Source organism: Anopheles maculipalpis, chromosome 3RL (assembly GCF_943734695.1).
Source record: "Anopheles maculipalpis chromosome 3RL, idAnoMacuDA_375_x, whole genome shotgun sequence".
Taxonomy (NCBI): domain Eukaryota; kingdom Metazoa; phylum Arthropoda; class Insecta; order Diptera; family Culicidae; genus Anopheles; species Anopheles maculipalpis.
The window spans coordinates 49,437,046-49,464,375 of NC_064872.1; the positions used below are offsets into that span (position 1 = coordinate 49,437,046).

At 43.4% G+C, this 27,330-nt stretch overlaps 3 protein-coding genes across 4 annotated transcripts; 1 reads left to right on the forward strand and 2 right to left on the reverse strand.

Moving 5' to 3' along the window:
• Nucleotides 1-6,526: 6,526 nt before the first annotated feature.
• Nucleotides 6,527-7,224, reverse strand: LOC126563145 (protein A16-like). Its single transcript, XM_050219769.1, has 3 exons — nucleotides 7,089-7,224; nucleotides 6,823-7,023; nucleotides 6,527-6,753 (listed from the first exon to the last, which is right to left on the reverse strand). Exons 1-3 carry the CDS (start codon nucleotides 7,222-7,224, stop codon nucleotides 6,527-6,529), a joined length of 564 nt encoding a protein of 187 aa, XP_050075726.1.
• Nucleotides 7,225-8,441: 1,217 nt separating this feature from the next.
• On the forward strand, nucleotides 8,442-9,198 carry LOC126563121 (protein A16-like). The gene is made up of 3 exons (XM_050219743.1): nucleotides 8,442-8,583; nucleotides 8,655-8,831; nucleotides 8,936-9,198. The coding sequence occupies exons 1-3, from the start codon at nucleotides 8,442-8,444 to the stop codon at nucleotides 9,196-9,198; spliced, it is 582 nt and encodes a 193-aa protein (XP_050075700.1).
• A 5,014-nt stretch (nucleotides 9,199-14,212) lies between these two features.
• Nucleotides 14,213-18,860, reverse strand: LOC126561565 (85/88 kDa calcium-independent phospholipase A2). 2 transcript variants are annotated; one of them, XM_050217788.1, is made up of 11 exons: nucleotides 18,761-18,860; nucleotides 18,438-18,639; nucleotides 18,269-18,359; nucleotides 18,038-18,208; nucleotides 17,819-17,953; nucleotides 17,560-17,743; nucleotides 17,425-17,436; nucleotides 17,015-17,194; nucleotides 15,471-16,885; nucleotides 14,553-14,676; nucleotides 14,213-14,468 (listed from the first exon to the last, which is right to left on the reverse strand). In XM_050217788.1, exons 1-11 carry the CDS (start codon nucleotides 18,804-18,806, stop codon nucleotides 14,236-14,238), a joined length of 2,793 nt encoding a protein of 930 aa, XP_050073745.1. In that variant the 5' UTR covers nucleotides 18,807-18,860; the 3' UTR covers nucleotides 14,213-14,235. The 2 variants fall into 2 exon arrangements, with proteins under 2 accessions (XP_050073745.1, XP_050073746.1); XM_050217789.1 differs by lacking the exon at nucleotides 17,425-17,436 and having other exon boundaries at nucleotides 18,761-18,859.
• Between the last annotated feature and the right edge of the window lie 8,470 nt (nucleotides 18,861-27,330).

A 27,330-nucleotide genomic window follows, 5' to 3' on the forward strand; every position in this document is an offset into this window, starting at 1 on the left:
TTGTGCAGTAGGCCAGATGAGCCCGGCTCGTCCTTGGGATGGAGAGGATTTTCGCACTTGTCGCTTGTCACCTCTGAAGTGGCTGCTGGATCGCGGATTGGGCCAGCTTTTGCCGCCATTATCCTCTCGCTCTTGGGTCGACGAACCATCGCTGCTGCTGCTGCTGCTGCTGCTTTCTCGCCTGATTCACCAATCACTTTGACTGCACCTTCACGAATACTCGCTTTATCGCTGATTTTCTTCGCTTGCTCAGACATTTCACTATACTCGCGTAAAGTTCTGTGTATGACCGAATGCTACGGCACTTACAGGGACCACTATTTACGTTCTTGTGAAAATGTTTTTAGCTTAAAATTTGTTAAAGCTTGTTGGCGCTTGAAATAGTCGCGTAGCGAAACACTGACACTTTTCGTAGGAACTTGCAATTTGGACACTTTATTTTTCCGTCGACTTAGAACGCACCTTTAAAAAATTTGTCGCTTCTCGCTCGCTTTTCATACGCAACAAAACCTTCTATCGTTTTCTTCGCGATGGCGCCTAAATCGTTGCAATCCCGAAGGGGGTCATTCGCCTCGTATACCCGACTGCAACAGCGTCCTCTGTTTGTGGGAATCGCAGCTAACTCTTAACCGCTTTTAGGAACTGTCAATCTGTCACATTTTATTTGTTTACGTTGTGGTTTGCGGCCGTAGCAACACCATCATTTTCCAATTCTGTTTCTGAGTTTTCCAACCAATGTTGTTCTTAATCGATGAGTCTGTCCTGTGCTGGCTGTCGAGGAGCTTTTGGAGGGGTCATGATGATGGGTGCTGAGTCCATTGCTCCAGTGTTGTTGTTTTTATTGATCGAAGGGATTTTTGCAACTGTTGCTGGGGTTGTTGCAGTTGTTTCTGGTGATTTAATATTGACCAGCTCTGCTGATTTGAATGATTTTGTGTTGTCTACGGGTGTTGAGCATGTTGCTATTGAATTTGAAGCTGTGTCAATACAATTGTAGGTGTTTAATGTTGCTCGGGTTAATAAGGACAGGAGCACTGAGAAACAACAGGTTTCTGTGTTTGTATGGGTTGGCTAACTCATTGGAGAGATTTTTTCCAGACTAAAACCTCATCACAATGCTCATTGTGCTACGAGATGAATGATAAGATGATTAACACTTCAGTATAACGTCGATCCTGTCGTTTAACGTTTCAAGGATAGATCAGGATTTGCTGCTGTAGGGCGTGACACCGAAGGCGGGAAGTGAAAAGACTTATCCAACCAGGTTTCGGATAGAACGCAAATGTTGTAATTAGAATCCGTGAAACCAAGCATGCCTGTCGCAAATCGTCGAACTTCGTACGGAGACCACGTAGGCTCTGGTAGTAAACATTCGCATAAGCCACAGACGTAGAATTATGTTTGAAAAAATGATCAAGAGTTTGTTTTGCTATTGCTTGACCGTGCAGCTGCAGTCAAAGACGAGCGCGGTGATATCAAGAGAACCCTGCGACGATGGTAACATTGCATTTTCCGTGAAATAGTGTGCAGTTGAGTGTAGGCGTATCCCTACGATGTATTTAGTTAACGGTGTGAGGATCCGTTGCTGCTAGTGTCGAAGTGTTTCGTGGAGATAACGGTCATCTGCGTCGTTCCGACCTTGTGAAGGGAACGAATTCATGCACACGCACACTCACCGGCCACGTGTCAGACGAGAGAGCGAAAGCTTTTAGAAACTGGCCGATTTTTAATCTCGTAGCTAAAAAAAAGGGTGAGTGTGGATAGTCGAAAGAAGGGGGCGTAATCGAAGTAAACTTGTAATGAAATCGAAACAGTCTATGTTTTGTGATTTGCCCATGTCATCGCAGAGGTATAAAAGCAAAAATTCTTCTTCTTGGCTTAACGACCTGCTAGTTCATGTCAATCATATACTGGCTTAATAGTTTTATTGATACCTCGTAGCCAGATGACCAGTCCTTTCGGATGTACTTCGGAGAACGATCAGAATGTGATTAGATATCCGGTCGGTTCTGTGTAAAAACTGGCGTCGCTGCCTCCTCGGCCATCGGTCCGCCTTATACACATTATTCATTATAATTTATTGAAAATTTGTTTGCCTCGTGGCTACACAAATGTTACCTCTAATCTATCCTATTTCCTAACATAATAGCGTAATTAAGTAATAGAGCAACTGAAGGGGAAGAAGGCTTAGGATGTATGGAATTCCAATGATATTATCAGCGTGTACTACTGCACTACCGGGAGTTTGTGGTCCTTGCCAAGATAGCTGCTAATGGCTTACTAGACTTATTGATAACACGTAGCAATAACCCAAAGCGGTTTGTATAACTTTTGTCGATCTCATGATCAGATCAGCTGTATAAAAGTGTTTTTTTTTTATAATTTATTTATAGAGGACAGTCGGACCGGTCCGTGGAGTAGAGAGAACTGACTATCCAACTTACGTGGTATCGACAAGTCTAGTAAGCCATTCGATGGCCGCCGTAACCTTAAAAGGTCGTTAAGCCAAGAAGAAGACGATTATATTATATACATGGCGATTATATTATATACTATGTTCTTCTTCTTTGGCCTGTTCAAGATTGAGCACGTCCTGTCGACATGGCCAGGTCTCCAATCAGTTTCCAGGAAACTCTATCTAGGGCTGCAGTCCTCCATCCACGGCTGCATCCGATCTCCGACAGATTAGACTCCACTTGATCCAGCGAACGAGCTCGCTGTGCTCCTCTACGCCTCGTGCCGAAAGGGTCGCTGACGAGCACCTTCTTGGTGGGGCATGAGTCCGGCATCCTCATCACGTGCCCCAGCCAACGTATCCTTCCGGCTTTGACTACCGTCAGGATATCAGCACCGCCAAACAGCTCAGCTAGCTCGTAGTTCATTCTCCTTCGCCACACTCCCTGCTCGCACACACCCCCGAAGATATTCCTTAACACCCGCCGTTCGAAAATGTCGAGTGCATTGGCGTCCTCCGTCAGCATAGTCCAAGACTCGTACCCGTAGAGAGTTCTCTCGTATCCGCACGTATCAAGGTGCGGTAAATCGTGCATTTTGTGTGTTGTTGGAGCCTGCTGGATCGCAGGAGTTTGTGGAGTCCGTGGAATCTTCTGAGGAGTCTTCTGGATCGCAGGAGTTCCGTAGTAGGCACGATTCCCCTGAACAATGCGCCTTCGAATTTCGCTGCTTACGTTGTTGTCCGACGATATGATCGTACCAAGGTAGCAGAAAGGAGTTCTACCACCTCGAGATCGTCGTCGTCAACTGATACTCTGCTTCCGAGTCGGGCTCTATCACGGTCAGAGCCTCCGGCAAGCAGGTAATTTGTCTTCGTCGCATTGATGCTCAATCCAATTCTATTGGCCTCGCGTTTCAGTCGGGTGTACGCCTCGCACACCGCCACAGTAGTCCGTCGGATGATGTCGATGTCATCCGCGAAGCCAAGGAATTGGAGAGATCGGGTGAAAATCGTGCCTCGGATGTCTAAGATCGCGGTTCGCATGACACCTTCCAGAGCGATGTTGAACAACAAACAGGAGAGTCCGTCTCCTTGCCTCAGACCCCGGTGAGATTCGAACGATTCCGACAGCATGCTCAAAACTCTCACCTTGCACTGCACCACGTCCATTATGGCCTTTAGCAGCCGTGCCAGCTTCCCAGGGAATCTGTACTGCTGCATGGTTTTCCATAGTTCAGTTCGATCTATGGTATTGTAGGCCGCCTTGAAGTCAATAAACAGGTGGTGTGTAGGGATCTGGTGCTCCCTGGTCTCTGGTGAAGATTTGGTCGGTTGTCGATTTTCCTCCAACAAATCCAGCTTCCTACGAAATCTGTATCAAGGGGCTCCAGTCAGTCCAGTCCAGTCGGGACCGGATCTTATAGACAGCATTCAGGACTGTGATGGCCCGGAAGTTAACGCAGTCCATCCTGTCGCCCTTTTTGTACACCGGATGTATGACACCCAGTTTCCATTCGTCCGGTAGTTCTTCCTGATGACCATCCTGGCTGTCGTAGTTCTGCACTCCTCTGCTTCCTGCGCCTAGTTCGGTGCCTCCTGCATCTGCCCCGTTAAGGTGTCTGTCGAAGTAGTACTTCCACCTGTTGATCACCTCACTGCGGCACATAGCGATTATGGGAGTAAAACCGCCCCGTGCCGCATTCAACATCCTGTAGAACCTGCGAGTTTCCCCCGACTGGGATAATTGCTGCATCTGTTGCTCGTCCGACTCTTCGAAACTCCGCTTCTTATCCTGGAAAAGCCGGATCTGCTGCCGCCTCAGTCGTCTGTAGTGTTCCACGTTCTGCCGGGTCTCGCGCTGGAGCATGCGGGTACGCGCTGTGTTCTTCTCGGATAGTGCTCGCCTGCACTCATCATCAAACCATTACTTCCTCTGGTTACGTGTCACGCGGCCAATTGTTCCCTCGGCTGTGTTGTTGATGGCTTGCTCCACGTCAGTGGTCATTGAGGGACATTTCCTCGGTGGTGGTGTCCTCCGGCAGCACTTCCCCAAGCGCATTTGCGAAGTCCCTTGCCACATGCCGCTTGACTCAGCCGATCTATGTTGAGCCTTGGGGTAGGTTGAAGCGCAGATTATTGGCGACGCAGAGTTTTTGGCGCAACTTAACCATAACCAGGAAATGATCTGAGTCGACGTTTGCTCCTCTATAGGTCCTTACGTCGATAATATCCGAGAAGTGCCTTCCATCGATAAGAACGTGGTCAATCTGGGAATATGTCTGCTGTGGTGACCTCCAGGTGTAACTGAAACGAGGTGCGTGCTGGAAGAAGGTGCTGCGAATGGACATGTGCTTGGAGGAGGCGAAGTTCACGAACCGAAGCCATTCCTATCGTGAGTTTAAATACCTCCTCCCGTCCGACCTGAGCGTTAAAATCTCCGATGAAAATCTTGACGTCGTGTTGTGAGCAGCGATCGTACTCCCTCTCCAACTGCGTATAAAAACTATCTTTATCGTCATCGGTCATCGCTTCCAAGGTGCGGACTGTGCACATGGATAATGCTCAGATTGAAGAACCTTCCGAGGATTTCTTTTTCTTTGATTCCTTTCGTTGCAATGGTGGGGTGGCTTGCAAGGCCTCTACCCCACTTTGTAAATTATGGCTAGTAAATAGTTAAAACTATTGCTTAAATTATGATACAGTTTGTCGGGTGATAGGATTGTGGCGTAATCGGTGTCTAGTTGGCAGATGACTCGGTGTGTCGTGTATCCATGGCAATCGGTGAGGATGTGGCGGACAGTGATGCCAACGCCACAGAAGCTACAGAGTGGAGGACTGAATTTGTTGAGGATGTTGGCATGGATTAGGTGTGTCCGTCCTATTCGAAGGCGGGATAGGAATCGTTGATGGTGGCTGGATTCGATATCTTTCCATGAAACTGTGTTGTGATTGATTGGGATTGATTACTGCTGAGGACTAGGTAGTGCCAGATAATTGTGTGCTTTGCCTGGACGAAGCCGACCTCCGTTGACTATATAGTTAACTTTTACGTTTCCGTTGATTTCGGTATGACCTGGAATCCTACAAAAAACCGATTGTCGGTTATGCAGATATGGAGTGTAGGAGGTGTATGTGGAAAGGTGAAAGGTGCCGTGCTCCAGGGCGGCCAGAACACTGGCCCTGTCGGTGAAGATGACGTTCGGTCGGTCGGTCTGTAGTCCTTCGTAGGTGGCTAGTTGCAGATGGCTATTGCTTCGGCAGAGTAGATGGAAATGTAGTTAGGGAGCTTGATGGCCCAGTTATCGAGGCTTGAATGGATCGTACAGTCGGCTGAATCCTGGTGAACGGAGCCGTCTGTAAGGTTGTGATGGAAGTGTTTAGGTTTAGTCCGTATTAAGTGGGTAATGTTATGAACGGTAATCTGACTGCTTTTTCCAATATCCCGGAGGCTCTTTTTAGTTCAAGTTCCCAGTAGATTGCAGAAGTACAGTGCTACTAGAGACGAATAAATGAAAGTGATAATCTATAGACTTAATTCAAATAAAGTAATAAAAACAGATTTCTTAAAAGTATGATCCGAGGGACAAATATAGCATTCGAAACTTATTTGTCATTCGATCTGCAAAGATCTGTTGACTCATTTTAATCAATAAATTATTTACCTTTTCGTGCTATCTAAAATAACGCAATGTGGTTGTTGCTCGAAAAAGTTTGGTCGTTGTAATGATTAGTAAGGATTGGATCCTTAACCATTCTTTCGACAGTGGTGAAGGCTGGTTTGAATACAGATATGAGGCGTATTTCTGTAAAGGACTAGTGACGGATTAAGCCATTGGCGGAAGCAATACGAATATTCGGTTGTTTGCATTGCTAACCACAATGGAATAAAAACAGAATGAACATTTATTTTTTTTTACAAACTAATTATTTATGAAAGATGCACGAGCATTTCGCTCAAATGGTGAGCAGGTGTTTTCAATGATTTATTATGCCAATTCACCTAAACTGACCCTCTAGTCTTTGTGACACGGTTTGAATGCATAAAATCCTTGCACTACCTCAAGCTAGCATTTAATAGTACTCCTCACAAATGTATGGCAGAGTGGATTGTGGAGAGTAGCAGTCATTCTTGTACCAAGTGCCCGACGAGTCCAGACTGATGCAGGTGGGTGCCGTTAAATCTAAAAAGAACGGTGTAGTTTCTACCGGCAAGTCCGTTGTAATCCACGTCAATGAGAAATCGGTGGCACCCAAGTTGGTCGCCCCAATCCAGTAGCGCGTTTGTGGTGAGATAGAGTCTGCAACAATATTTGTCATTATGCATTATGTGTTGATTGCACTTTTTTCACAATGCTTCTCCTAATTACCGAGCATAGATTCCAAAAACTTTTGCTCCTCCTCGCTTTCGATGGTGGCCAATCCTTTACCCTCGGAAATGCAATTACGCCATGCGTTAAAGAACGTCCCAACGCCCTGCATACCGATGGAGTACTTTTTCTTTTTCACGGCAAAATCAGTTGGCAACAGGATACGCCCCGCTCGTTCAATCGGTCTGATCTCGGCGCCATCTGCGAACAAGGAAGTTGGTTCAGTTAAGGGTGAACAGAGTGGACCACACTTGACGTCCGTTTACCGATTGGTGTGTTTAATTTCGCTACGGACCCCTTGGGATTCAGCAGTTTATCGTTGGCTGTCGGGAGGGCTAGCGAGAGGGTAACGAAAGTCGCCAGAAGCAACACCAACGCAAGGTTTTCCTTGGCAGGGAACATTTTACAAATCTGGCCGAAATCTGTAGAGCTGAAACTCACCTTGGCACTGAAAAGCCGTTGCAATGATGCACCTTCTTATATAAGCGCTGGGACATAAAATAAGAGTGGCGCTAATGGACAAAAAAAACACACACACACACAAACACAAAAAAGAAAGAAAGACCGGGCAAGAACGGAAAGAACTGGTTCCTTCTGATGATTCTCAATTTTGGATGACTGAGATGGAGGCACGGAACGATAACAAAAGTAGCACATCGAGCAATAAGGAAAACCAAAGCTCTACAAGAAGATGTTTGATAAAATTGAGATGGAACTGAAACTAATGGGACAACAATCGGTGAAGTTTATTTTTACAGGTAAACTACAACGTTTCTGATTGTATGGCAAGCATAATTCAAAATTGCATAGTTTTAACTAAAAAAAAATCCATCTTAAAACCCTATTTGAAGTCTGCGATCGCTCAAAAAAGCTTTCTCGGATGAAAACCACCTTCTTTCTCATTTTTGACCTATTTAGATAAAAGCTATCTTCAATCCATATTAGACGATGCATCTGTAATGCATTTTTTATTCAAATTTTGCTATCAGCTAGTTGTAAAGCGAAAGCTTACTTACTTCATCATGAGGTCAACGGTCCGCAATCGATCCTGGGCATACTATCCTTGTCCTTCTTATTATGTCATTCGGCCTGTGCATGGCTTGCCTGTGACCCACGCGCGTTCCTTTTTGGCCGTCCCAAAATCTGGTTCTGCATTTCCGCAAACGGATTCTACAATCGGAAACTCGTTTTTGGTGCCAAGATTTCGGGTGTAGTTAACTGTTCTTTAACAAAACAAACCCCAAAAACACTTATGGCACGCAAACAAGTCTTCACTCAAACGCACTGCCAATAAGAAGGTCAATGTACGGAATGCTCGGATTGCACTTGGGAGAAAGAACATGCAATAAAACAAAAACAAACCCCATCATGCACACACACACACACACACACACCCGGGAGGGGTCGATCGATCTGCCTGGGCGGAGGGGAGCTGTGGTGAAGGCGAAAAGGACACTATAAAAAAATGTGCACAAGAAAGTTATGCTTTCATTTCTGGTCCGTTCGTTGCATCGAACGATCGTGTGTAGTGCTGTGTTCGGGATCAGACCAGATTTGTTGCGGGTGGTGCAGATTTGTCTTGAGTGATTGTTGTAGGGTGACCGATGCGTGACAGCAAGATGTCGTTTGATAGAACACTCTTCTCGTCGTTCTTGGGGGTACTTTTCGTTGTAACCGTAGTAGCAGCCTCCGCTACGAAACTAGAAACCGTTGCTAGAAAAGTGGCCACTAAGAACTCGACACGTGACTACAGTAATAGCGGCAGCGTGACCGGTAAGTGTACCGGCCGAGAGGGGGCATTGAGTGTATTCATTGACGGTTATCACTTACAGCGGTCAACAATTTCCCCGTTAACGGACTGCCACCGTTGACGTACAGCCCGAAGAAATACACCTTCTACGGTGATGGTGTTACGTTCTTCGAAGCATGGAACCTATGCCGATCAAAGGGGAAACGATTGGCAGCTATCGAAACCTATCAGGACCATCTGACATTCCAGGAGGCAGTCAGTAAGTGTTGGACAGCTTGTTTTTTTCACAACTGCAAGGCCGGTTTACAATTATTTCTCTGTCTCTCTCGCTATAATTCTTTCCTCTATTTTACTTAAACACAGTACCGAACGCGGACTACGATATATCGTACTGGATAGCGGCAACCAACATTGGAGCCCACCGCGATCAATACGAGCAGTTCTACTGGATCACAAATGACAGACCGATCGGCTACCTAAGCGGATTCGCCAACTGGATCGATGGTGTGGCACCGAACGAAGAAAGCTTGTGTGTGGCCGCGTATCTTGGCAGTGCGCTGTGGATTTACGGTGATTGCGAGTCCTCTACCTCGGCATACGCTTGCGAGGAACCGAAGGATGTCTAATTTTTTCCTGCTGGACGGTTTGCTCCTGATTGCTGTATCACAATACTACAACTGCGGTGCTTAGGACTGCGTTAAAAATACGTTTAATATAAAAATATAAGGAAACTTAAAAAAAAAAAAAAACAGTAAAAAATTGTACATCTTACGGAAGTAATAAAAAGAAGGTCCAAGTCTTTCGTTTTTTTCGTCCACGTGTTTGAATCAATGTTTGAAGATTTATTTTCCGTACTATTCCGTTGAAGTTGAAGTTCACGTTAACGATCACGAAGACGGTTCGCCCAGGGCGAGGCCTGGCCATTGCACTCTGTTCGGTTGAAGTTTTATTTACAATTAATTGTGGCGGCACAGTGCCGTATTGTCAACACCGCTTGTGACGACTAAATAACTTTGCTCCTTATTCTTTGCCTTATCCCTGTCATATGTAATGGGGACGTGGAATCACAAGACAAGACCGTTGTCTTTCATGTAGTGGAGGTCCCTAGTAGCCAACCTTGTTTAATTTATGTACCCGGTCGTTTGCCGATATGCTCGACTACACTCAACAAGGAGGGTCCTGCGGATTCATATTCGACGCAAGATCACAGAAGGTTATCCACATCGTGGAATCCGTCACCGCAGCCTCATACTTTTGTCTGAGCCTGAGTTATACGCTTTGAGTATGAGCATTCAATGCTAAATGATTCGACATCAGGCGAGACATGATTCGTATGAATGCCGGGTCTACCCATCGAACCCTGAGAGCCCATCGAACCAAGGCCGCAGGGACAATTGCGGATAGCTGGAAAACGAAGGATCGTCGGTCGCAAAAAGCTCCTTCTTTTACGCCTGTTTTTTCCAGTAAGTCTGCCTTCTCAATGCCGGGAATTCCACAATGAGAAGAGACCCAGATTAGCGAGATCCTGAACGCCTTATCGAACATTGAGCCGAGCAATTCAATGATTTTTATGGTAAGGAAATCCTGACTCTTAACAGCCTTTGGAGAACTCAGTACTTTATCTGTTGCTGCTCTTAGAACCTGTCTCTGTAAGCGCTTCAAATATTTTTTTCAAATTTTTCAAGTACGTTAACCGCCGTGTCAATCCCTCACAACTGACACTAGACATCCGCTTCACGCCGCGTCTATTTCCGGTGGCTGATAATGCATAATTCATTGAAGAATATATTTATTCGTCTTTGTTTCTAATCAGCATGTGACACCGGTAACAAAAAGTTTCCCACACGTATTCTGTATGACAATACGAATGGTTACCGCTTGCAATTTCAATACTATTCTGCGCCAACCAGTCGCCTGTTACACCGGATTTTTAGATGACATGGCCTCGCAGCACTCATGTTGCCGCCTGCCTCGCTATTCCTGGTGCCGCAAAATGCGAGGAGCGATAACGAAGAGGCCGATATTTCAAAAGATCCTGTGCCACCAGTGTCAGGTAGTTCTTTGGAAACATGACTCTAGCGTTGTGTTTTCATCTCAATTCAACTCCATCCCTTCCCAACTCATCAAGTGTGCAGGTATATACTCAGAATGAAGCTAGACTAGAACACTTCGATATGCTTGTAAAGCGAATCGGATGATTCCCATGTTCTGTGTCCTGTTTAGCATCTGCCCATTAGGAAGATGCTGAACCCGTAACCTATAACAGAATCCACATGACCTGCCGATAAATGTCATTGGGCACAAAAGATGCAAGCACGGTTTGGCTTTAGAAGACTGACCGCCTACACGTCTCTATCCGCCCAACTCTTCCTGCGACATACTCCACATACATCATCTAGGGATGGTTATTCTCAAGTGTCTCGGATTGATAAACGGTTCACACTGCAATTGGCCGAGTTGAAGGCGTTCCTCACGTCTAGAGCAATCAACTTGCGTCACCTGATATCCCAATTATTCAGAAAGGCCTACGCCGTGGCTTCCTTAATAAAAGAATGTCCTTCGAATATAGTCTTTAGATATCTCAGGGTCACGTAGACATGACCAGGTCTCCAATCAGTTTCCAGGAAACGCGGTCTAGGGCTGCAATCCTCCATCCACGACTGCATCCGATCTCCGACAGGTTTGACTCCACTTGATCCAGCCAAAGTGCTCGCTGTGCTCCTCTACGCCTTACATCGACAGCTGACAGGACGGTCAGCTGTCAATGTAAGCGTTGAGTGTTTGTGTAATCGTGTAATAGGCAACATAAGTTGAAAACGGACACAACGGTTGGGCATGAGTCCGGCATCTTCATCACGTGCCTCAGCCAACGTATCCTTCCGGCTTTGACTACCCACAGGATATCAGCTCCACAATACAGCTCAGCCTTCGCCACACGCATTGCTTGCGCACACCCCCGAAGATAGTCTTTAGCACCTGCCGTTCAAAAATGGCGATTGCATTGGCTTCCTCCGTCACCATAGTCCAGGACTCGTACCCGCAGTAGGTCGGTAGGTCGTAGTCCGTAGTAGGTACGATTTCCATGAACAATGCGCCTTCGGATTTTGTTGCTTTCGTTGTTGTCTGAAGTTACGATCGTAACAAGTAAGCAGAACTTCTCTACCACCTCAAGATTGATGCCATCAACTGATGCTCTGCTTTCGTGTCGGGCTCTATCACGGTCAGAGCCTCCGGCAAGCAGGTATTTTGTCTTCGTCGCATTGATCCTCAATTAAATTCTATTGGCTTCGCGTTTCAGTCGGGGTTTCATCCAGATGACCGTTCGATGATGTCGATGTTATCCGCGGAACCAAGAAATTGGATAGATCGGGTGGAAATAGATAGATTTTCCTGCAACAAGTCTACAAAGTCAGACTTGTTCGAGCTTCCTTCGAATTATGCAGTAAGGCGCACAAGTCTACAGAAAAGTGTTTCGCAAATTATTGTGTACCACCTGTGCCACCTGTCCGTCGCAATCAAAAGGCTTGCTATATTTCTAATCCCTTATTGTACTGATGTCTTATCCATGGACGAATCCATGGATGACGAACGCCGCTCGTCATAGATATGCTAACTGCTGATCTGCTCTGTGTTTTGCTCCTGGCACCCTGGTATCTCCTGTATCTGCTTCGTTCAGGTGTCGGTCGAAGTAGCAGTTTCAACTGTTGATCACCTCTCGCTCGTCTGGCAGAATATTTCCCTCCGTTTTATCAATACTCAAATTTTATCAATGCCGCATTTCAGTTTCTTGTCGCACCCTGTTGAATCTTCCATCACTACATATTTCTCAAATTTGAAATAAGCACTCAATTAGGCAACTTTCAATAATGCAACACCCGCGCACGTACCTTCAACATTTATTTTGATATTGTACTTTCTCCAACAATTTATTAAAATATGCAATGTTGTTGTTACTTTTGTTCTGTAGTCTGTAGTAAAACAGGACAGAAGTGGCGATTGTTTCATTCAATATGCTAAAATAGATCAACGTCACCGTCACACACACCAGAAAATGTGTTACAAAATGCGCGTGGGATCGGTCTTATTCGAAACTGCGGATTCTCTCTAAGATCAATAACATACATACATTCCATAAACGCACGACAAGTTGTGTAAATTTTTTACCACGTACAAGCATTCGAGTGTTTTAGTTTGTTTTGAATTTTGGTTTTCTTACTCTAATACCATTAAAACAACTAAACAGCAAGCCAAATTTGTCTTTCTTTTAGCAATTATTATGTAACACGGGAGCTCAATGACGCTTCGCCATGAAGCGTGAAATAAAAAGGAGAGGAACACAATCACACCTAACGATTGTATTTATCGTGTTCTGCTAAGCTACAAATATCGCTGGAACGATTTATTGGAAGAAACAAATACTTCTAAAACCCCCACTTCCCGCACACAGACACGCATAAGTTACACGATCAGCAATAAACAATAGGCAACATAAGTAGTATACAAGTATTTGGTGCGTATGGTGAGTGAAGTTTTACTTCCGAGCAGCAATTAAAATCAATCAAACTAAATCACAATCATGCCGGATATTGGCCGTCGTCGTCGGTTTGACTCGTGCCAGTGTTTGGTGGGCTGCTTCACGGTATTATTATCGAACGTCTTGCCTTTAAATACAACAATATTTTGTGTATGTGTGTACTTATGTAGTTGTAAAGAATAGGAAACCTGGAAACTGAGCATAAACGTAACGGAAAAAAATGGTTATTCTAGCACATACACATGTTTACGTTTTTCGCATTATACTCTCTGTTTGACCACCTCCACCACCACTACTTATCGTAGAACAATAGAGCAACTGTACCAATCTTAAACATCAATGACAACGACGATCACAATGAAACGATTTCTTTTCCAGATGGTTTAACGGAACACAGAAACACCTGATGGAGAGCCCTGATGGTGTATGCTGAACACTAATTCAACACGAAATGTGTTTTGTTTTCTTTAAACAGTGCCAGTATTCAGGTATTTTGGGTTCATGTTATTGTAATCTTACTTCATCTGTTCGTTTATCTGTTTGTTTGTTCGATTTTTCTTATTTTACGTACTGCTCAACGTTACCTATCGTTTTTTTTTTTTTAGTAGCGGTTCGAGGGCACTACCCCTATTCGATGCAGTTTACTTAATTCGTTTGGTGGCATCACTATTGAAAATATTTTTTCTCTGCTTCTTCTTCTGATCGCTGATGATAGTCTACATAAATTGTTCGATTTCTAAAGATATTGTCAACAATTCAGTACGATTCAGTTGTTTGAACAATTTGAAGAGAACCTGTGTTGAGGCAACGTGGATAACGTGTTCAGCTCGCCGAATGAAACGGGAACTCGTATGCTACTGTGTTTCCGTTTTTAGTTTGTATTCCTTTACTGTTCGTTATAAAATTTGTCACTATCAGGAATGTTCGTACTTTCTGATGCAAGGATGGAGAGAGCAAAAAGGAAGAAAATAAAGCAATTCCTGTTGCTTTTGCTAATTCTATTTTGTTCTTACTGTACTGGGTGGGCATATTGGAGGGTGGTTAGGTCGGTGCAAATTCGGAGAAAACGTAAGTAGATATAGTTTTCCTTATACATTCTGTTGAGCGCTTACTGCTGCTGCTGCTGCTGCTACTTGAGCAGATTAATAAGCTCTATGACCTGCATTCGTTTGCTGTGCATGTATGCCTTCACCTCCCACAGCATGTTGATCAGTGGTTCGTCAATCTTTTCGTCCATCGCAATATCAACCGACATCTGCGGGTTGAAGCGGAAGTACGGAACACCGATCATGCTACACCATGCCCGGGCACGATCCACTACACGACCATCCGATGCAGTTGCCTGGTCCACCAACAGGGTACCTGGGGAGCAGTAGATTCAAAATAATTGCTTATTACTAACCGTAAAGCATTCATGTAAATGAAACAGATTGGCCTTATACTTACTGATGGTAGAAATACCGTACGCCAGCTTGGCTGTGTCCCACAGGTTGTCTGGACGGAACACATCAATTTCCTTCAGATCCACTACCGGTATTAGTCCTGTGCCAAGTGAAACTACAACCGACATCTGCACAAAATCGCAAAATTTGTTACAATTCTCGAAACAATTTCCACTAACAGGGCTGTTACAGGAGTCTCAATTTAAAAAATGCGAAATTCGCGCCAAGCCATTTGAAAGCCGCGCTCTCGTCGAATTTTGTGTGAGTTTAGAATATTTGAAACAAAATGTAGTAAATGAACGCTCTATGCTGATTCATTTCTTTTTAAAACTCTCTTTGCGCTCTGTCGAAGGCACAACAAATTTTATTTATGATTAATTATGACGGTCCAGTGCCGTATTGTCAACAACTTGTTGCGTCTAAATTCTCTATGCCTAAAGAGATCTATGCTTCCATTTTCTCGAATCCACAAAGTTATTAAACAAAATATTTGGTTAACGTTCATCATTACGAGAATGTATGACATATAGGAAATACTTATTCCTTCATCTGTGCCTAGCACTATCAATTAAATAGGAATGAGGGCATGGCCACAATTACAAAACAAAAAAAAAAGCTAACAATCAAGTAAATGCTTCGAATTTACACAAAAGTACAGACAAGTTTACCTCTTGAAGCATTAAGTGCAAAGTCAGTAACATCATGTTATTTTGCACGGTGAGTAGGAAATCAGGTAGAGTCCCGAAGAGTAAGCTTTCTCATTTCGCCCCTTGAAATCATTATTATTAGAACGAGAATTTTCTCGATTTTAATTGATTTCAACAGAGCCAAAATAAAGGCAATTTTAGACATTATTTTTTTCACTTCCGCCAAATCTACTCCAACAGTAACAGCCCTGCACTAAAGAATATTCAACACTTACCGGGACTGCTTCCGCTGCTCGGCCAACATAGTGCAGTGCAGCATTCAGTTCATGGATTTCCGTCATCGCGTCCAGCGTAGGGTTGTTCGCAATCAATCCACCGTCAAGGAAGCGACCGAACGCACGGAAATAAGATGGTGCTGCACCAGTTGCTCTTGCCGCCCGCCAAACCAACTGCTCGCTCGGTGGCGGTGGAGGCTGACCTCGATTATTAGAGGGCGTTACGATGCTTAGAATGTCACTGGCGGCTTCGTAGTTGCGGAAGAGGTGCAAATTTACCGGCTTCCGATCGGCCATCACACCCGTCACCATCAAACGAGGATGCTTGATGTCCGACATCACAGTGAACTCTCCCAGCTGTTCCTTCAGTACGGCTTCGAGCGCATCGCTTGGATAGGGACGCGAACCGATGAACGCTTGATCCTTCATGCGCAGATACAAGCACATGCACTGTTTCATCGTTTTGCCACAGCCCAATGCAAGCGCTAAAATACCACCGGTACTGGTACCGGCAATCCAATCGAACAGATGCACGATGGGCGTTTGGGCAAGGTTCTCGATTTCCAGCAACATTTGTGCCAATACCAAACCTCTGATGCCTCCGCCATCGAGACAAAGCAAACGACCACGACCGTTATACGCGTCGCCTCCGGTTTCGCATGACGACCGTGCCCTAGACCCTTCCGCTCGTGCACCAGCGGAAGATTCTGCTGTCGGACTACTCTTGGAAGCTTCCGTCCCCTCGATCTCGCCTGTTAGCATTGGTTCGTCGCCTACATCGAAATCTCCCAGCAGATTCACTCCTCCCTTCAGCGACGACGAGGTGGACGTGGGTGACGTCGGCTTAGATGCTGCCTCTACCTTATTCATAAACATCGACAGAAGCGCATCCATCATGCTCGCACCTTTACGCTCCTGGCTGACGTCTATCGTTTTCACCTCGCGCCGCTCACGCTCTTCGGGAATGGTGGCACGCACCGTACTCGATATGAGGCTTGGCACGCTGTTGCGATGTGATTTGGAGGTCGTTTGGGCCAGCACCTGCTGGATATGTTGCCGTTGCTCGTAGGATTCTGGTTGCGCTGGTGGGATGCCGTTGTACGTGCCACTGGCCGCACACCCTGGCGGACATTTGCTACTCTTCTCCGGACATCGTTTTGCTCCGACCGAGTGTAAAATGTACAGAATCATCGAATCTTTCGAACCGCTGTCGTCTTTTCCTACCATGTGGCGCGGCGTTTTGCCGTCCTTGTTTGGTTTGTTGAAGTCAGCGCCAAACACCACCAAACACTGAATGATCGGAATAAGCTTCTTTTCCACCGCAATGTGCAGCGGAGTATTGCCAGAGTTATCAACTACGTCAATCTCAGCATCATGGGCCAACAACGCAACAACACATTCCAGTCGATCACGTGCTACCTACAAGAGGAAGAATTATCCGGAAAGCAGACATATATTTCCGTTGCGGATTAAGCAAAAGCGTGCGGTAATATGTATCAACAATAAACAAAACGTTTAAATTTATGCTAGTTCAATAGAATCACCTACCATTACGTGAAGAGGAGTCTGGCCGTTGAAATTTACCAAGTTCACGTCACAACCGCGTTCTATAAGTGAATTCAATACCTCACGACTGGAGCTCCAGTGTAGCGGGGTGCCACCGTGTTTCATGTCCTGTGTGAATAGTTTATTTGGATTGCTGACAAGAAAATCAGCCACATTACCTGTAGAAGAAGGTTTTACGTGGGTTATGCCAATTGGATGAATTTTAAAAAGGAGCATTCAAAGCAATTGTTCCAAGCATTTTGAAAAGCATTATCAGAAAAAAAACAAACAACGAGAAAGAAAAAATAAACAAAATTAATAAAAAGATGGGAAAAAGTAATGTGTGTAACTTTGTGGCTTTGCAAACGCGCAAATCGAGCAGTGTGTTTATGGAAACAGTTAGACTTGCCATCAGTGCAGGCTTTTGTGAAAGAAATAGAAACGTAGAACAGAAGGAAATCATTTGTAAATGGAACTAATTTCAAACGGTCGATCAATAAATCCACCCACCAAACCCCCTTTTGTGGCCCTGGAACACACTTACTCGATGGAATGGATTTGCTGTAGGAGGACGTTCCCGCCCCACGGGCCATTTTGTTCGTATCGGCTCCGGCCAACAGTAAAGCCTTCACGCAGTCCGGTTTATCGGCCAAGCAGGCCAGATGGAGCGGTGTGTAGCCATCGGTGTTGCAATGGTTCAGGTTTGAAACACTTTTTGCTGTTAGAAGCTGCAAATAATCGATCGCAATATTAGTGTTGCTAGTCGCGGCGAGGATCATCTGATCAGATCGGTCTCTACCTACATTTATCATTTCTTTTGTCGTACTCGCTGCAAAATGGAACACGGAGTTGCTATTCTTATCGAGATGATCCAAATTGCATTGGTTCGATTGTACCAAGGCTTTTACAAACTCAATATTGTTGGCTTTGACAGCAACCTACGGAAGAGCAACCGAACCTTCATTAGTATACTTTCAAATCAATGCGTACATACATTTACTGTGCTGGAATAAAATGTTCACCTGCAAGGGTGTCATCATATCGGCATAATCGGCATAGTCGAGGAAATCGATAATACTAGGATTTGAAATGTAGTCAGTTAGATTGTAAAAAGCAACAACGTGTGCCAGTGACCAGGAAGGATTTTCAATCAGTACATCACAAAGCTTCTGTAAACCATTAATATTGTACATCTGCAAAGAACAGAGAATCTATAAATCTGTGAAGTACAGCTTACAGTGTTAGTCCAATACCTCGCGAACAATTTTTACGAGCTCCGGTAGACGTTTATGGAAGGCTTCAAATTTTTCCTCCGCTTCCGCTTGTGTAGGTGCACGATACAAGCTGCAATTGCAATAGTAAAACGCATACAGTCATGTTAAGTGTTAAGCAAAAATGTACTACAATCTTCATAACTCTCACCTGTAGGATGTGTTGATCGTTTCCGAGTGAGGCCGTTCCAGAATGATTTCGTACACGACCTTTTTGTCGGGCGCATTTGGATTTGGGGCAAACAATCGCATAGATTCATTTCTGTGCAGCACTTGCAGGTTGATGTAGGACTCATTTTTCACCTCTTGCACCTTGTTGGGTGGCACGTCTCCGCCTAACAATCGTTGGATAACTGTTCGTTTCGCAAATACAAAACAAAAAGATGAGAACGAAAGAAGAACGTTGAAGAGAAATGACGGTTAGGCTAATGCTACACTGATATCCTTAAAGCACTTGTTCTACTTCATCTGTACCTAAACCGGATGCCAGTGCACCGATCCCGAGCCAAGCCATTTGCATTAGGAACAGACACACACACACAGAAGGTACGCTACTTCCGATTTGGTTGTTTGATCCCACGCGTTGCAGCAGTGGATTAATACTGAGCGTTTGTACAAGGATTAAGGGAAGACACTTGGCGGCACATTTTGAGGTAGGTTTACAGGTTTACAGGACTGTGAGAGGATGTATGGAATCGATGAGTGGAAAGTATGGTAGGATTTTAACTAAATAAATCAACGTAGAGCTCTTGTAGGAACTGAAACGAGTACATATGATAGTGAAAATGTGGCACAATACCTAAATGTTCATATAATAAACGACGCTACACACATTCGCCACCCAAGAACCGATCAGAGTATCCAACGCCAGAAGAAATTCTATAACCGAGCAACCAAAGTGAACTATGCCTACTACGATCGGAAGCTGAAACCGTATCTCCAACCAAATGCACGTTGTCAACCGTGAAGTGTTGTGATGACGCGCGTTGATGCAGAACGCGACAGTAGGATGTGGTTAATGTAAAAGCAAAACAAAATCAACCAAACTGCCCCCGATCAAAGATGAGTGATAAAAACCAACTTACTACAACGAATCTGATAAGCAGATAAAGAGATAAAATTATTGTGCTATGCTGTAGATTTCCATTCTATCGAAATGAACATAAATAATGTAATTTTTGTGTGACTTCAGCATATGAATCAACCCCGATGGACTAGCCGTTTCGCGTACCCTTGATATAGAAAAGTGCCACAAATACCTTGAATGAAATCCCTTTCCACGATTGGCGGATTTTTCCACAGCCCTACGAAGCAAGATCAAACGACATCGATTTATTATTATGGTGCAAAATTTCACCCATCGCAAAGATGTATAGAGTGGCTAAAGTGCGCACGAACCCCTTCATCAGAGGGAAAGTGGCGCTTTTCCTAGGAAGCAAACATTGCTTCGTCAATCGATACGTGTACGACGAACTAAAAAAAACAAATAGACAAACTTTTTTTCGCTTGTAAGCACGAGTACACGAGGGCTCGCTCTCGTGTTGTTGACCTTTCTTGCGGTACTTTGTGTGCTGCAATTTTCTTTGTCCCAACCTGGAGCCTGAAGCTATTGTTTCAGTGGGATATGGTGATGAAATAACTGCGGTAATTCAGCAAATGTTACTTATTAACCGTGTTAATCACGTTTGATTTTCTGATGATTAATTTATGCCGTCACGTTTGCACCAATATCATCCGCCTAGAGCCTGACCAAACACACTCTTTAAACAGAACAACCTTCCGGATTCTCCGAAACTCGATACGGAGTAGGTGTGTTTGATGGCAGAAATGGAAACTAAAACGAAATTAAAACATTTTGCACTAGCACACTTACCATTCAACATATCTCCTGCTCGCAGAATGTACGAATCGTGTGCTACAGCCTTTTTCTACGTCTTTCTAAACGACAACAGCGACCCAGTCGCCGATTGCATCAACTCACTGCGCCGCTTCACAAACGAATGCACACTATTTACTGCGATGGCTTGGATTACGTAGCTCTATGCTAGCTTTACAACGAACTACCGGGGAATCAGAAAAGGCTGACCTTCGGTACTGTATCATCCGTTCTACAGATGTTTTTCTTTCTTGTCGCTTTCGCTACGGCTATGACTAATGGATTAGAATTTTCACGTACGTTCGCGTTTTTGACGACACTTGACAGTAGAGGAAATGTGCAAAAAAAAAATCAACAAATCAGTGTTGGACATTACTTTCCCTTAATCAATAGTTTCGTAGTATTTTTTCTTTATTGTTGGAGACGATGAACTTTCAGAAAAACATTTTTCACTTTTTGATGAGTTTTACAGCCTGCAAATTACTATATTTCGGCGATAATTGACGAATTTGACCGTTTGTTTACAACCTGTTTCCAGAGGAAGTGGTCTCACTCACAACAAATTGTACCCGAGGAAATTTGGTTAATAACGAAAAATACATAATCTTCGAGCAGATGAGATTCAATATGATGTACCATTGTACAAATGACTAGATTTGTCTGCTTGTTTGATAATTTCAACCAGTAGAGTTTTCAGAAAATAATAAAACCCCTTTTGATTATACCGACAGTCACGCAGGCAGTTGTCAAACACAATGACAGTGGCGCGTTTGGACCGACCTGACGATGTTATTTGTTTTGTTTACAATTTAGGTTAAGAAGAAGAGCAAAAGAACGGGATGAAATCTTCCCGCGTAAATTAAATTTTAAACGAGCACATGCTTCTGTCCTTAAAACTCAATGTAACGTATTCTTTGTTAAGATTCAAGCTCGATTAGCAAATGTAGAAAAAATTGTAAAGCTCAACGTGCGAATTGTGCGTACTTTAAAAATAACGGCACGTACCAACAGTCTTCACTACAGGTTTGACCACTTTTCTTTTATTTTACTCCGCTCTGAATGATCAACTGCTCCCGGGACCAGGGTGGTTTAAAAAGAAAATTTTATATGAAACAGACACTGTTGTCCTAACTGATGTCGTATACGCACACGGGCTCGAAAGTCCGGGACCGAGCACGCTTTTCTACATCTTATGCTTATTCTTATTGGCTGAAAGGACCTTGTAGATCACGCCGTCCATCGAATGGCTTACTTACCGATAACCACGTAGATGGATAGTCAAATTCTCACTGCGGGTGAAAGGTCCAGACGGGGATTTGAACACCACCGGGCCGCTTTTCTACATGAGGGAGAGCATATTGTAAAAGACGAATTCGTTATGGTCCAGTTTTGAAAAAGTACCTTTCGTTATTATTACAATTAAAGTGTCGTACGTAGTTCCAAGACTGGTTTGACCACATATGATCCATTTAAAATGTAAAATTTTGCCTTTACGTGTACGACAATTTTTTAAACCATGCTTTAACATTGAAGTGAAGCTCAAATGTATTTAAAATAACAAAAAAAAATTATATAAAAAATAGCTTTCAGCAAGGTTTGAAACAGTTAGCGAATACTAGTTAATGTAGAATGTATTGTTTCCCCTTTCTTCAACCAAGTATTGAATAATAATACTCAATGAGTAGTACGGTAATACTACTATCGTGCTAACCTATTCGCACCGAGTACTCACCCTTCACACTCTTTTCCTCGACATGCTATGGCGGTTAGATAATCGCGTATAATGGGTAAAATAAATATCAAACGACTTGCCGGCAGGTTTTTACCGTCCCTCGAATATTCACGCTATTTTCTCCCAGCCACTTGGGAAAGCCGATCCCATACAACACAGGGCTCTCATTGCTGTCCCGTGTACCGGTACGAAGGGTACCGAAAACTTGCTCCAACGCTGGACCCCATTGCCAAGTGTGTGTCGAGATGTGCGATCCCAGAGACGGTCGGCTATCGTGCGGTCGATAAGGAAGTGTGCGTCAGGTGTGCCTCTGTACACGACCGGTCCGGGTAGTCCGCATACTAATAAGGATTTTGAGTAATAAATCATTATTTGACAAACCGAGCGGGCTTCAATGAATTTGGTGAAAAGTCAATATTTGAGAATGATGCGCGATTTCGGTGTGGTTTGTATCCGTTGGTTCGCCTAGTGGACCAGTGTATGGCGGAGCGGTTGCTATGGAGGATGCCGGAATAGGAGAGCGTATGTTAGCGAACGATTTCGTCATGCAGGTGCAGATCGACCAAGGGACGACGATTGTGCTAAAGATGAGCAAAGGGCTTGCCAATGCAGAGACGCTAAAAGCTCGCACTGTCCTCAGAATGGAGTGTCTATTACAGGCTGATAGGGCTGCGATTAATCAAACAGTTGATTTTATGTCCAGTTGCGCGATGTTTTTGAAAAGTTATCTCACTTCGGTTTGATTTACTGAGATATACTTAACGTTTAGTGTATTTATAGGGTTGTCTATCAAATCCCATGCAACATTTGAGGCATTTGGATACGGGGTTTGGTTATGTGTGGCTTAACTATTTTCCATAGCATCCCGTTTAGAACTGTTCAATAAATATAACAGCAACCCATATACGTTAATGGAAATATTTAAAACCATATTCAATCCTACAAACTTCATGATTGTATCCAGTTTGCAAGAATATTATTTATTTATTTAATTTAGTATGACGGCTCTACGCCGTATTGTCAAGACTGTGCGTCATAGGTTCGGAAGAATATGATGTAAGGATTTTTGCAGAATAAAAGATCTTTGTCCAGGAAGAAACCAGGAAACAGTCGACTTCCGAAACTTTAATCCTTAAAAAAATCAAAGGCATTTTTGTAATTCGTGCTACGTACAATTAATGACATGTCCAGAGAGTTATAATTCTCCCCTCCAAGGATTACACGGTTTCGATTCCCATAATGGAATTGTAGACTTGCTTAGAGGAATATTTCAATTGGATAGTTGAATATTGCAAGCCCATCGTAGAACCTGGCAATTATTTAATGGAATTTTGAATTTAGTTAGGGGAAATTTGCAACACGATGGTAGAATTTTGCAATTAGCGCTGGTTAAAAGTAGTAGTTTTTCAAATAACTTTTTCAAACAATTTTTACGTAAAACCTGTTCAAATGTGAATTATACAACGTGCTGCAAAGGCTCGACAGAAAATCGATAGCAATTAAGTTGAGCGGCAAAATTTCCGCCAGTGAATGCAATACTTCACTGTATGATTGTAGATTTCCCAAAGAATCTTGCAATAATCCACTAATCATTTGAAAAATTCTCTGTCTTAAGTCTTTATTCTCCGTCCTGTTCCTAAATTATCTTGATTCTGTCTTGCAGCATTCTTTGTTATGCCGATCACTCTATGTCGTGACAAGTGTCAGGACGATTCGTTTACCCGTTATGGCATTCCATGCCTCCTTCCCTTCGGTCAGTCGTGTTTCGTTGATCAAGGCGTGTGATTGAAAAGAACTGAGTGCCATTAAATGTACTGCTCTTGAGGTCTCCAATCCACAGTGTTTAAACGCGCTTGGCTGTTTGCTGGTCGGGTCATTGCTGGAGTATTGCACTGTAATCTAGTTCGATTGTAAAGATGATCCTTCTCCCTTTTGTTATCGTCCTCGTTTAATTATCTCTAGGCACCATACCTTTGCAGTTTCAACCATCTTTTTTGTGTTTAACTTTGATAGATTAGCTCCTCATCGCATGTATTTGATTTCCACCTGTCTCTTTGATTCTTTCGCTTCAGATTAACATGAGAATGCTTAGCTCCTAACTCCTTCTTCACTCCTCTGAGTTTAACTAAAATTAATGTTTGGCAGACATTAATATTTTTTCCAGTTGCCTCATCATGATAAACACAGAACAATCATCCAATACCGACGCATTTAATGAAAAAAACTGCATTGTGATTGTTGCCCTGTCTTAACCTCAATCTTTTATTCCACATCACGGAAGTATTGAAACGTGGCAGAAAGTTATAGCGAACACACGTGGCCATAAAAGTACTTGAAAACAATGAGCTTTCAGTTTCATTTAACTATTAAAATTGATGCATTCTTTCAAGAGCAAAGCTAACGTGTTGAATATAAAATTTTATTCAAATCACTCTTACAACAAATAGGTGAGTGTGTGTTGTAGATAAACTTAAAATCTTTTGCTTTAAATAGCATTTTTGACTTTCGATAAGGTTTTTTTTACTCTTTTCGAATTACCGGTTCGTTGGCATTTTCAGTTAAATTCACCTGATCGCGGTAATGCAGCAGTACAATGACCTGAATCGCGCTAACCAATTTCACTGTTCGGAGGCGTCGCTTGGCCCGGGCTATTGTTTAATAATGAATCAGTTCCATAAAAAAGAAGTTGCGTAAGATTGTGTTATCCGGTGTCGAAGAAGAAGAAGAAGAAGTAGACAACCAAGATCCAATTTCGCCCAGGCTACGCTATCCGGACCAAGGTCGACACTGCACTGACCAGTTTGTGCTGCACGAGGTGGAGAAATCGAAATATATCCGACAATTATCTTGCATATTCCGTTTTTCGTTGTTGTTTTTAACCATACCCATCAGGATCGTCGTGGCACTGCCCAACGACTCGATGTAGGTCATTACGGGTAAAGGGTTATGTGCATTTCATCTTATTAATATGCACAACCAATTGAAGATGACGCCACGAAGCACCTCGTAGTGCTGATGTTTCGGTAGCAAAGTGAAGAAAGCCAAGAAAGTGCAACAGTAGTCTTTTCGCTAACTTTACTCTTTATTGATTCTTGTCATCAAGGCATTTGTGGTTCACACTTATAGCACCGCTTAACAGCAGTCGTCATTTATCTCCTTAGTTTCAGAAAATATTTTAAACAGACAGTAATCATCCATGGCATTCGTAATGCTTTTTTGACGTCAGATCGTAACTAGCACTAGCAGAACTTAAACAACGCTAGTATGCCAGCACACCTCACGCACTTACCATTTACATCCTGTTCTCGAAATAACTGCCGGATTTAATGAACTTGCTTCTGATGATCCTGCGCATGCCTGCGCTACGTAAGCGTGAAGCAACGAGGTTCAGGAATGGAACAACTGAGCGAAGAGAAATTTTAAAACCTTGAACCGTTGAACTGTTATGACCCGTTGTCGATCAACTTACCATTTCCACACAACAAACTCACCGGTCGCAGAAGAAAACCAGTTAGGTGCGGACGACGGATAAGGCGTACGATACGGCGTGAATCTGCGCTGGGAACGCCCGTTTGCTATTCGAGAATGATAATAATATACTCCACGTTTAATACACTTTGAGAAGATAAAGTTCAAATATACTGACTACCCTGGGCCATAGGTCCTGCTTCGAGAAGTTTACTGTCGGCAAAATAGCTGACAAGCCGTCGATCCCGGAAGCAGGCAAACACCTGTCGGGAAGGTTTTTCCGGTGCTTTTAAACCCATCGGCAATGAAGCCCAATATAAGGGATCAGACTAACAGAGGTGAAAAATGAGCAAAACAACTCGATCTTCTCGATTGGGAAAACTTGTTTCTTGAAAATTCGATTGTGGATAGAGAGGTTTGTTCACAAGGATTGGGCTCTGTTTTTTTCAATATTACTTTGAAGAGGTCGTGTCGAAGTAAAGCAGTTGTATAATTGAGTGTCAAGCTATTGATTCATTTATCATTATGTATCGTATAAAGAAAAAGCTAATTAGATTGCTTTTATTTTTCAAGTTTAAGGTGTTTTTTGCTTTTGTCTTACATCTTGTCGACATTTTTGCCGAGCTTTTTATAAGTATTGAAACTCAAGGCCCCTTTACATAAAAGAAAAACAATAAAACTAGCTTACTGTGCCTTATTATTTTTCTTCTTTGCTTAACGTCCTTCTCTATAGGCTATCGAATGCCTTTACTAGACATGCTGGTAACCACGTACTTGAATAGTCAATCCTCTCTACCGAGAAACGATCTGGGTGGGATTTGAACCCCAGCCCTGACGTGTGAGGATCGGCCTCGTTGTCGCCGTTCCACAGGCCCATCTCTTGTGCCTTAATGGTATGAAGTACTTTGAGCCAGGAAGATAGCTGAAGAATCGTCAAAAGTAAGGAAATAACATCGGCGATTTAAAAGGCCAGATGTCATGGAAATACTAACATGCTGCCAGCTTTCATTTGATAAATAGTCTTAACCGTTGAACCTTGAACTTGGTAGCCTATATAAGAAAAACATATGTGCGTGTTAGATTTTACATACAATTAACATTTAGAGTTAAAATACTTTCCGAAATTCGAACTTTGTTAAAATCGATTCAAAACTTGTAACATCTGCTTGTAAGTTTAAACACTTTAAAGTGTTGGCATTAATTTTGTCATGTCATTTTATTTATTGAAGATGAATGATGTGATTGTTCATCGATCATCCGGCACCAAGACAGTGAGTCTTATTTTTTTTCCTCCAGTTACGCCATTACTACTCAAACGGTTTGCCATTTGTGAAGGTTAGCCCCACAGCTCAAGGTACCGCTAATCGTCATAACAGGAAGCCTCTGTGTTTCGATTGCCGAAACCAAGCTAAACCAATGACAGCGTACAGTGAAGCATTATAATATTATAATTTAAGCAACAGCAGCAGGTCGAGCTCGCTAATCCATTTGCCACTGAATGAGAAATCAATTTTTGACGCCTTTTAATTGCACCGTTTGATAATGAAATAAACTTCATAACACATTTAGCAGAGCTGCTGATTGCTGAAAAATCCCACTATAATCAAGGACTTATGCTTGACTGGTCTGTTAGACGTGCTTAAAACCGATGCAGAAGGAAATGGTTAAGGTTGCAGTAATTAAAATCATTTTCGAACCACAAACGCTTGGATGGATATCGCTTTCACACCGTTCTGTGTGTGTGTGTGTGTGTGCTGCAAAGATCAACGATCGACTCGATAAGTTTTACATCACGTTGGGTGACGCTGTGTGGCTGTGCCGATTGTCAACATATGTCCGAGGGACGAAAATGTTAAAGGCAAACAGCGCCATCCCATTTCATTCATGGCACTCGGTGCCATGTCTCACAGCCGGCCGTTTCCCACAACCCGCAAACCATTTGCAATGTGATACGCGAGCGCGGGTTAA